An 11,170-nucleotide genomic window follows, 5' to 3' on the forward strand; every position below is an offset into this window, starting at 1 on the left:
TTGACCTCTAAGGTGGAAGACTAAACCTCTTGTCATGCACCCTAACCAAGGGCTAGCAATGTTTTTTTTCGTTGGTTGAAAATACTATTGTGTGAATTGTTGAGTTAAGGCTGGTTATTAAAACAAGCAAATGAAATTGATGTGAAGGAATTTAAGGTGGTAGGTACATCCCACACGAGACCGACGCTCCTCCTCTTCCCTTCCGTTTCGGCTTTTAACTTTCTCTATCTCTCTATATATATATTGTTTCTCTCTCCCCCCAAATTCACTCACAGTCTTGCTTCAACCAGGTATGACCACTTAAACACCACTATACTATTATTCCACTCCTTCGATTTGATTGTTAAATGAAATATTTTAGCTATAAATTTGATCTTATACAAATTATCCAATAAAACTTCTCGTGTTTAAATTTCTCGATTTGATCAACTTTATGGAATCGAGAATTAATCATGTATTTTAGGGTTTTTGGTGTTAGGGTTTTACATTGCAGTTGTATCATTGCTTTATTTGCATAATCAGGAACCTTGTGTTATGAATACTTGAAAATGTTCGACAATCAGCTTCAATTAGCCTCCTTAAGTGCATGCATCTTACTTGTAAAAATGAAGGCTTTTTTCAAGCAATTTGACCTAGATGTCTTGAAGAAACCCTCCTCTTTTTCATTTTTTTAGTAGCTAATGCTGTGTGATGACTTGAGCAAATAACTGTCTTTGGGAGGAAAGAATTTCCAAGTGAAGCTCCAACCTTCCAATTTATGCAGCTTAGATTGCTGTTTTGTTTTACAATTAATTGTGTCATTTGAGCTATGTTTAGATTGACTCAGCTTTGAAGTTATATCGAAATGTGATAAAAATACAGCAAGAACATAATTTAGAAGAACCACAGTACAAGAATCTGTATAATGTACTTCTGTTTTGCTAGAAATTGTGATTCATGTAGTGGATCAGTCCTGTTCCTGATTTAGCTTCGGGAACAAGATAGAAACTGAAAGTTGAAATACGAAAAATATCTATGCTCATTTTACATTCAATTATTTGTCGAATTTATAATTGGGCAAAAGCTGGTCTTTTTCACGCTCAACTTCCCGTGCAGCAGAAGTTCCTCTTGTTAACTAAACAACCTCAACAAACTAGATTGCTTGGGAAATTTCTCTCACTTACCATTTGTCACGGGATCGACTTGGGATTTGTCACCCTTCTAAAAACTATGTATATGAAACTATATTGCATACAGATAAAATCATAAAATAACAACTGAAAAACTATCACAATGGTTGTCTACAAAAAGCCTTCGTACGGGATGATTCGTTATCTCTTCTCTTTCTTGAGATCCTGCTCTCTTAAGTGGGAAGTCCTGGACTCGGGTGAACGGCTTAGTCTAACCCCCAATTGCTATCCAATCCACGAATTACTGGGGTGGATTAAGCGATCCTAACTGAATAGTTCTCTCATGAGAAAAATCATATAACACGATTAATAAGGATTTGGTGTTAATTGTTGTAGGTTGGGGCATTTGTAGACTGACTTACCATGTTTCGGAGAAAGCACACTAATAACAACCAGGAGAATGGTTCTGCTCAAGATGCTAAGGTAATTAAAAGCACATAGATACTTATTTTTTAATTAGTTCTACTGCATTTTCCATAGTTAGCTTTTTGATTGATCTTTGCCCTTTTACTTGTTTTGTTTTCCCTAATTGGTTGTAAATGGTTATTATCTCCCTACTTTAACTTTTAAGAAATTCATTCCAAATGGCATTGCTTGCCTTACTTTAACTTGCCTATAGTGAATGTTGAAAGTTCAAATGACAATGCCAAACCATATTAAGCTTTTGTTGTTCATTTCAAGCAAAAAAGGTGCATCAGCAATTTCTTGAAAGAATATAAACTCTTGCTCATGAAACAGATAAAGGAGCTCAAGACTGCTATTGGGCCACTTTCTGGCCGTAGTTTAAAGTATTGCACTGATGCAACTCTGAAAAGGTATTTGGAAGCTCGGAACTGGAACGTTGACAAGGCAAAGAAAATGTTGGAAGAGTCTCTCAAGTGGAGGTCAACATATAAGCCTGAGGAAATCCGCTGGGTAAGTTGGAGCGACCTATTAGAAATTTAGAAGCAAAGAGAGCAAGTCATACTTGGGTTTCTCTGTGTTATCATTTCATCAATCCAAACGATCTCTTAATTGGCTAGACTGACATGAGTATATCCTCTTCTGTATGCATTCGATATAATTGAGTCAGTTCATTTGACTATTTATGTTACTTACAGAATGAGGTGGCAAATGAAGGTGAGACTGGCAAAGTATATCGAGCTGATTTTCATGATCGATTTGGGAGAACTGTTCTTATATTAAGACCAGGAATGCAGGTATTTGTACTTAGATTTATCTCTCTCATAAGATGTTCTATATATCATTAAGGTTTACCCATTTTGTTTATTTATGCAGAATACAGCAGTAGCTGAAACTCAGATTCGACATCTAGTATACCTGATTGAGAATGCTATCCTTAACCTTCACGAGGGTCAAGAACAAATGTCATGGTTGATAGACTTTACTGGGTGGTCATTGAACACCAATGTGCCGATTAGAACTGCCAGAGAATCTGCAAATATTTTGCAGAACCATTATCCTGAGAGACTCTCTATAGCGTTTCTTTACAATCCACCATGGATTTTTGAAACATTTTGGAAGGTTTGATTTCTCAAACCCGCTTAATGCATCTTAGACTACTTGTCCGACAAATATTATGTTATATCGTCGATATTCCCAACATTTTATATAGTATTGAATGTGGATGGTCTGAGATAACAAATGCTCATTCTATTGTTGCAGGCTGTGAAGTACTTTTTAGATCCAAAAACATCTCAAAAGGTAAAATTTGTGTATCCAAAGAACAAAGAGAGTGTGGAACTCATGAAGACATACTTCGATATGGATAACCTTCCAATTGAGTTAGGAGGAAAGGCGACTCTCAAGTATGATCACGAGGAGTTCTCGAGAATGATGGCCGAAGACGATGTCAAATCTGCAACTATCTGGGGATCTGACAACGATAAGGTTTCCATAACAAGCAAGGTATATCCTGCAGGAGCAGAAGTATGTCCAGAGCCAGTGGCCCTCCCACCACTGAAGTCATGAGTAGATCTTCTGTAGAGCTAGGCTAGGGGGACACCAAATACAAATTTAGTTTGTATGTGTTAATTAACAAATGCTGGAAGAGCGAGGAGAGACCTCTTTTCCCTGTTGAGATAAAGTTATAAACTCGTGAGTCATCCCTATATTAAGGAAATTCTCTTCTACACCACGGAGAGTTCGTGCTCTACTTTTACGATATTGTATTTTTCTGTTACTGTATCAGGAGTCGCAAACCCAGTCTTTCTTGAGACTCTGGTAGAGAGAGAGAGAGAAGTTTGTAACGAGGGAAACTCAGCTGAACAACTACCGGTCGAAGTAGCCAATCGGTCCCCAACTATTGGATTATCTTCAACAATGTCAGAAATTTCTGATATGAATAAAATGGAATAGTCATGCAAGCTTACAGGCAGATCTTTTTCGAAGCGATCGGTCTAAAGACTAAACTCTGTATCAGAATTTTGTCAAACAAACAACAATCAGCTAGAAGTTATTCTACTAACTAAACAGTACCAGAAACATCAGAGCAACTTCTAAATGAGAAGACAAAAAAACTAAGTTCTTTTACTACGGGAGTCGCCTTTTGAAAGTTCTCGTAGTTGTTTGATACGTTCGAACCAACAATCCTACTCCAATCCCAATTCCAACGCAAATTCCAAGCCCGATTCCAACTCCTACTCTCACACCCGCGTTAAACCACGATAGTTCACCATCCTCCCCCTCTATATATCCACTTGCGTATAAGCTGTTGTAGTCTTCTTCGTTATCTGGTTTGTAGTCTCGATATCCCGATATCTGCAGAATTCAAGTCAAAAAATGAGTAGTATGCCATCAGGTGCAATATGTTCACAACTGCGTGTGCCACTCTAACGGGTCTTATAAACGGACCGACCCATCATGTTTCCTACCCGACGTGGCCCATTATAAACTTCGTGAAATAAACAGCCGTGTCAGATTCTGGTTAAACATAGGAGAATATAACGTAAAAGAGAACGGTATTAATGTATTATTCCATAGATTTAAATTGGAGGTGGATGGACGGGTGGCCATTTGTACATAAAGGCCTCTCACAAAGAGCCCATATCATAGGTGAGTTATCCACGTGTTCTATGTACAGACGGACCACCTATCTGCACAGACACATTTTTCGACTTAACTTTATATGTCAGTGCCCATACTCTATTAACCTATGAAAAGATAAGATTCCACTTTTTGTCAGTCCTAACATTTATCTGTAACAGGACATGGGTTTTTTTTCTGCCCAAAGACAGGAAACATTTGAAGAACACCCATTAACCAAAAGATGAATTAAACCATAAAGATTGAGGCAAAATACAAAATTTAGATAGCTTTAATTGGTTTTATGAAATTAGTAGTACCTGTATTGGAAGTTCAGACTGAACATCTTTCTTGTTTTCTGCTGTTTCATACTCCGGGATCGAATCTAACGATCCTTTTCTCGTGTTCTTCTTTCGACAACTTAAATTTAGAGTCTTGGTCAAGATAATTGGAGTGCTTGAAAAACAACCAGCTACATAAACCTCAATAGTTGGAGACGGCAAGTCATGGGTCGAGTTTTTTCCTTTCAAGAAGATCGAACTCGAAGTTATCTCTGATTGACACTTGATGTTCCATTGTTGTTTTTTCGACACGCCATTAAATCCATTATTATTACTAGTATTACCCATTTCTATAACCCCATTAAGCACAAGTTCTTCTTTATCTAAAACTTCAAATTTAACACTTCCTGTTATTCTTATACTATCTGTACTCACAAAAGTAGCTTCTTCTGATTTCTTATCGACTCGATCTCTTCTAAGTAAAGAAGAAACTCCATTAGAGTAAATACTACTTCTTCCACTATTAACTTCAAGAAGAGTTTCATGACTTAATGGGATATGATTTAGAGTTAAATACTCGGGAGTTGATTCATCAACTTCACAATTGCTAATTCTTACATAAAAAACTCTCATATCAAACCAAGCAGACGACGATACCTTCCTTCGTTGTGATGGGTAGTTCGTAACGTTTTTACGTGTAGGATCGGACACTTCATTGCCATTGCTATGCACTTTCTCATAAGAATTCTCCATAACAAACTACTCGAAAATCCTTCTTCTTCTTCTTCTTGTTTATTGAAATCCTTTAGAATCCATAGTTGGTAGAAGAAACCTGTATACATTAATATAACAAATTACTAGATGACTTTTTGTAAGATAAATAAAAGAACAGAGAGATATAGTGATCATTACAATTCAATTAAAGAAAACCACAAATTTTTTCAATTACCCAAAAACCAATTATCAAAAAGTATTTGAGATAAGAATTGAAGACCCAAATGATTTCAAGAATCGCTTTCAATACCAAAGATGAAAAGGAAAAAACAGAGGGTTGGAATTTCAGAGCAATCTTAGCCAAGTAAAGTAAAAAATGATGAAAAATGGACAATTTGAGAAATTGAGAACAACCCAAATCACAAAAATTCTTAAAAACAAAATTCCAACAATTCACTTTTCATAATATATAAGAATTAGTATGTATAATTAGGAGGACCTGAGGGTAAGTAGGAGATGTTTGAAGGGAGGAGGAGAAATGGTCGTAAAATATGACTGACTTCTTTTATTTGGATGATGATCTTGACCCTTTTTTCATTTCATACAGGAGTATCTTCTTATCTAAAATTGAAAATCAACAATCACGAGATTGTAAATATAATGAACCAATTCAACCTTTTTATTTGGATTATTTTTGGTGTTGGGATGCGTAGGATAAGATAGTCTGAAACTCTTTTTTATTTTTCTTTCTAGAAGAAAATACTATGAGAATTGATGAGACCATAGACTGACTAATAAGATGCCATGTCCATGTCTATGTTTATAAAATTAAATACCAAATGGAAGACTAAATTCCCTCTCTTAAACAAATTATCCCATCCCCACTTCTTCTTACATATTCCTTTTGTTTCTCTTAGGGATGGCAATTTATGTCATAGTGCCTCAACCACCTGCCCACAAAAATGTCCAAGGACGGATTGCGTAGGTGGACGACTACTCGACTAGTACTAGAGACGGGCATTACGCCACTACCCGCATGAGTTAGCGGTCACACGAGTAAAGGGCTCTTCCCGTCCACTGTATAAAGCATAAAGTGTTTGCTATAATTTTAGTTTAGTCAATAATTCTTAGTTTAGAAGAAAATTTTGTGTGCTATTTGCTTTTGACTTTTAAAGGAAATGTCATCGATGTGGGAGTTACACGAAATTAGCCTTGTGAATGTAAATCGAGACTCTAATCAAGATTACAAGCTTTGCAGATGAAGTGCTAACTTTTATGACCGAACTTCCTAATCTTTGAGTTCAGTCGAGAAATTGTTAGTTTTCTAGAATATTCAATAGTCTTTGAGTTATGAAAAAATGTTGTCGATGTTGCAATTGCACGAAATTCGATTTGTTGATTGAATTCGACAATCTAATCAAGATTACTAGCATTGTAAATGAACTTTTAACAGTTATGACCGAATTCCTATTCTTTGCGTTAGTTGAAAATTGTTAGTTTTAAAGAAATTTCATTTGCTGTAACAGTTACATTTTGAATTAAATATGGCCAATGTCAGAATTGCACGAAACTCAACTTGTTAATGTAAATTATCATCTTATCAAGATTATTAGGTTTGCAAATGATATGTTAATTTTTATGGTAGAATCCTGTCATTTGAGCTTAGTCACAAGATCTAATCTTTAACAATTCTATTAATTTCTTCATACATGATACATGTACACTAAACTAGGGCTGGGAAAACGGTCCGAGACCCCGGGGTCCGGCCCGTTCGGCCCGGACCGTTAGAGCCCGCTGCCCGTAGCCACTCCGAGTCGGGCTAACCCGGCCCGATGAATCGGGCTTATTGGGCCGGGCTCGGTCATAACCTCTAATCCGAGTCCCGGCCCGTTATACCCGTCCGTTACCCGAGCCCGATGAAGTTCGCCCGAAAAGCCCGTCCGCTACCCGAGCCCGAGAACCCGCGACCTGCTTGGAATTAGATCCAACGGCTGAGATAGGGTATCTCTTAAATTAGAGATCAACCGTTGGATCTAAACCCATCCCTTCATCTCTTATAAAACCCCTTCATCTCAAACACAAACCCTAATCCCTCTCACTATCTCTGCGCCTCTCTCTCTCTCTGCGCCTCTCCCTCTCTCTGCGCCTCTCCCTCTCTAACTCAAACAGAAACTTCACTTAACCCTAACTTCACTTAACCCCTTCATCTCAAATGTTGAAGTTCTTGATGGTGATCTTCTCGGGCAAGCAGTAGTTCTTGATTATGTTTGGTGGGAAAAACCCTATTTTGGGTTGTTGAAGCAAATTCGAGTTTGGTGGAAAAACCCTAACTTTGGGTTGTTGAAGCAAATCAGGGTTTGGTGGAAATGCCCTAATTTGGGTTGTTGATGATTTGTGCAAGTTCGAGTGGGTCTGTAGCTTTTTTTTTATTCCTTTTGATTTACTTGCTTTCTTTCATTGTTCATAAAATTAGAAAGGGTTTGGATTTTTTTTTTTGGAAATCGAATTTAAGATCTTTTGTTTAAGCTCAATAATGGCGAAATGGGTATAGAGGGAAGAGGGCGATTTTGTTGTTGCTGGAGTTGTGATTGTTGATGATGATACAGGACTTGTTGATGATGTCTGTGTTGAAACTTGAAAAATTAGGGTTTTACTTGTTGATGATGTCTGTGTTGTGATTGTTGATGATGTTTTTTTTACCCTCACTATTAAAGAGAATTGTTTATTGAAAACTTAAAAAATTAGGGTTTTTTTTTTAGTTGTAAATGAATTGTGAAAGAATTTGGAACTTAGGGTTTTACTTGTTTTATTTTACTAAATTTTTTTACTGAAATTACCCGAGCCCGTCCGGCCCGCGTCCGATGTAGCCCGCTCGGGCAGTCGGGTTCGGACGGGCTACGGGCACTGATATTGGGATTTCTGTCCGGCCCGATCCGCCCGACTCCCTATCGCGGGCTCGGCTTATCCGAGCCCGATCCGCCCGAGTCCGGCTCATAGTTGCCCGAGCCCGTCCGAACCCGCCCGATTTCCACCCCTACACTAAACTGACTTAAGCGTCGGAGTGTCTGAATAGTACCGTCTCCCGATCTCAAGTCTAAAGTCTTTATTACAACAAGAGGAAGAACTCAATGTGCACCAAACATGACTTATGAAGTAGTAATAAACCTTAAGGTCTTCATCAAAAAAAAAAAAACCTTAAGGGCTATTTCCCAAATAGCCCCCAACTTTGTGACCAGTTTCCTGCCTAGCCCCCTACTTTATCAAAAATACCCAGATGGCCTCCTTTTTAAGATTCCGTTATAACACCGTTAGCTAGTCATCATTTCTCTCTCCTCCATCTCATCACCTCTCTCTGCCACCTCATCTTCTCGCCACCTCATCTTCTTCTCCGACAAAAGTCGCCGGCCGGCCAATTTTCCGGCCGGCGACCTTCAAATATTAAATTTTTTTTTTCTCTCTCCTCTCTCTCTCTCTCTAAAAATTATTGCTATTATTTTTTTTAAAAACAGATCTGGTCTTTCTCTCTTCTCTCTCCTGTTCTCTCATCTCTTTTTTTTTAACAGACCTAGATCTGGTGTTAAAACTTTTTTTTTCTCTCTTCTCTTTCCTGTTCTCTCTCTAACTAATCTCTCTCTATACAACCCATCACTAAAAACCGAACCAAATCGTTCTTGACGGAGACCATTAGATGCAGAGAAATTAGATGTCCCCACCGGAGAAGAGAGTAAAGAAAATCTTTGTGGAGGTTTTAGATCAGCCGGAGCAGTCCTTTCCCGAGAGGTTGAATTTCATTGAATCATACAAAACTTGTTCCATTGGACCGTCTTTCTTCATTGGCTTCAACTCTTTTTTTTATTTCTCATCATCATGTTCAATTTGGATCCCAGTCAGTGACAACTCTCTCTCAAATCAAATTGGCTAACATATATAAATAACCACTTCAAAACACATCATGAAACAAGAAGAAAATATCTTCTTCTTCATCCATCAACCACTTCATCTCTTACATCTTCTTTCTTATGGTTAAGGGATTTGAAAGTCTTAGGGATCTCCTAGGTTTTCGATTAGAACTCCTGAATTATCTGATAAGAACACAGGAGAGTTGGAGAAGAGGCTAAAAAGGTCAAATGTGATTATGGGTATTTCTAGGGTTTTAGGAAAATCTAATATTGATAACAGATTAATGGAGGAAGGAGTAAAGAAGAAGAGGGGAAATCTTAGTAATAGAAAATGCATTAATCATGGAAAGGAAAATTGTGATCCTACAAAAGTGAGCAAAGATGAAAACCTGATGATGATGATGATTAACGTCTGGTTATTGAGCGGCATCAATGGTAAGGTTACCACCGGTAAAATCATCGCCGATGATGATGATAGTTAAGTTTGTTTAGATTTTAGGTTTTGATATTGAAATTGTGTTGTTTAATTTGTTTCAATTTTCGGAATGAAGATGCTAGGTTTTGATATTGATATTGTGTTGTTTAATTTTAGGTTTTGATATGGATTTTAGGTTTTAATATTGAAATTGTGTTGTTTAATTTTAGGTTTTGATATTGATATTGTGATCCTGTTGAATCCCTCTTTAATTCATTTAATGTTGTTAGAGAGAGAGAGATTAGAGAGAAGAGAGAGGAAGAAGAAAGAGAAAAACAGGATTTCTTTTTTTGTTTTCATGTCATGCCTAGGAGTGGGAATCGGTTCGAACCGGTCGGTATCGGACTCTAACTTCATCGAACCGGTCGACTCGGACATAAACTGTTGGAGACCACCTATTTACTCGGGCGGACTCGGACGGTCACTCAAGAATTCTTTGTCCATTGACCGTCCAAGACCGTTTATTCTACCGGTCCAGTCGGACACCGGACGGTCTCGGTCCGGACTTTCCAATAAATTTGCTTAATTCAGAACTTTATTTTTATTACCACAAACAAAATTACTTACAAATGAAGATGTTTAGCCAAGAAATCAAAAGTAAATATAAAAAAGAAAAAACACAGTGGATCATCATTTGACAAGATATAATTAAGTCATGCACTAATGTTTGGTCTTCCAGAGGACTATATGACTATAGCCAACGATCATCATATATTCATATGTCTATAAAATTCAACGGTCAACTTCTAAAAATGAGGACAGTTTAGTCGGTCAACCTATTCGGTCACTCGTACCGGTCGGTCAGCGGTCGGTCCTTTGACATAGAATTTTGACAGTGACCGTCCGCCAATTCTTTCGGGCCGGTCGGACACTGACCGTTATGACCATCGGGTGTCCATGGACACTTTTTATCTCGGTCGAACGAGTCGGATAGCGGTCTTCCGGATCTTTTTCCCACCCCTAGTCATGCCAATGAAAAGTTGAAACCTAGACAGTGGGGGTTCCGCACATGCAGATCCATTCTTAGAGCATCTCCAATGGGACACTTAACAAACACTCTAAAAATCTTAAGTATCAAGGGTCAAAAGAGATTCTCTTTCCTAAATGTCAATATAGAGACACTCTAATTTTTGTTGGTCTCCAATGGAGATCTCTAAAGTCTCTATACTTAATACGCATGTCCCTCCTCAATCCAATAGATAAAAAGTAGTTGAAAAACAAGGTTTTCTATTGGTTGAATGATAAAGTAACACTTAGAGAGTCTCAAGTAGGCACTCTCATTTTGGAGTTTCTCTCTCTAGACACTCTATAATAAATGTGTCCATCTCATATTAGAGTGTCTAACAAAGTGTTCCATTGGAGATGGTTTTTTAACAAAAACTCCAAAAAGTCATATGTGGCACTCTAAGTGTTAGAGATTGAGAGTCCCATTGGAGATGCTCTTAGTCTCGGAAATTCCTGATGGATCTCAGGTAGAGTTGGTACCTCTGAATCGTATCCAAGTGAAGTCGTAGTTGTGATGAGAATATATCCACAGAAGAAGAGAGAGAACTTTTTTTTTATAAGTTTGAATGTCGCCGGCCGGAAAATTGGCCGGCCGGCGACTTT

The 11,170-nt window shown here is 37.8% G+C and overlaps 2 protein-coding genes across 4 annotated transcripts; one reads left to right on the forward strand and one right to left on the reverse strand.

Moving 5' to 3' along the window:
• Positions 1-70: 70 nt before the first annotated feature.
• LOC147564820 (uncharacterized) lies at positions 71-3,303 on the forward strand. The gene is made up of 6 exons (XM_086650123.1): positions 71-290; positions 1,506-1,592; positions 1,908-2,084; positions 2,270-2,368; positions 2,448-2,693; positions 2,835-3,303. Exons 2-6 carry the CDS (start codon positions 1,533-1,535, stop codon positions 3,138-3,140), a joined length of 888 nt encoding a protein of 295 aa, XP_086506249.1. The 5' UTR covers positions 71-290; positions 1,506-1,532; the 3' UTR covers positions 3,141-3,303.
• Positions 3,304-3,479: 176 nt separating this feature from the next.
• LOC147564821 (uncharacterized protein At1g01500-like) lies at positions 3,480-5,948 on the reverse strand. 3 transcript variants are annotated; one of them, XM_086650103.1, is made up of 3 exons: positions 5,688-5,948; positions 4,514-5,306; positions 3,480-3,929 (listed from the first exon to the last, which is right to left on the reverse strand). In XM_086650103.1, exons 2-3 carry the CDS (start codon positions 5,225-5,227, stop codon positions 3,702-3,704), a joined length of 942 nt encoding a protein of 313 aa, XP_086506229.1. In that variant the 5' UTR covers positions 5,228-5,306; positions 5,688-5,948; the 3' UTR covers positions 3,480-3,701. The 3 variants fall into 3 exon arrangements, with proteins under 3 accessions (XP_086506229.1, XP_086506235.1, XP_086506241.1); XM_086650109.1 differs by lacking the exon at positions 5,688-5,948 and adding an exon at positions 5,424-5,627; XM_086650115.1 differs by lacking the exon at positions 5,688-5,948 and adding an exon at positions 5,387-5,493.
• Between the last annotated feature and the right edge of the window lie 5,222 nt (positions 5,949-11,170).

The sequence above is a fragment of the Eschscholzia californica genome, unplaced genomic scaffold (assembly GCF_041429995.1).
Source record: "Eschscholzia californica isolate CP2 unplaced genomic scaffold, dmEscCali1.0.p SCAF_1, whole genome shotgun sequence".
In the NCBI taxonomy this organism is placed as follows: domain Eukaryota; kingdom Viridiplantae; phylum Streptophyta; class Magnoliopsida; order Ranunculales; family Papaveraceae; genus Eschscholzia; species Eschscholzia californica.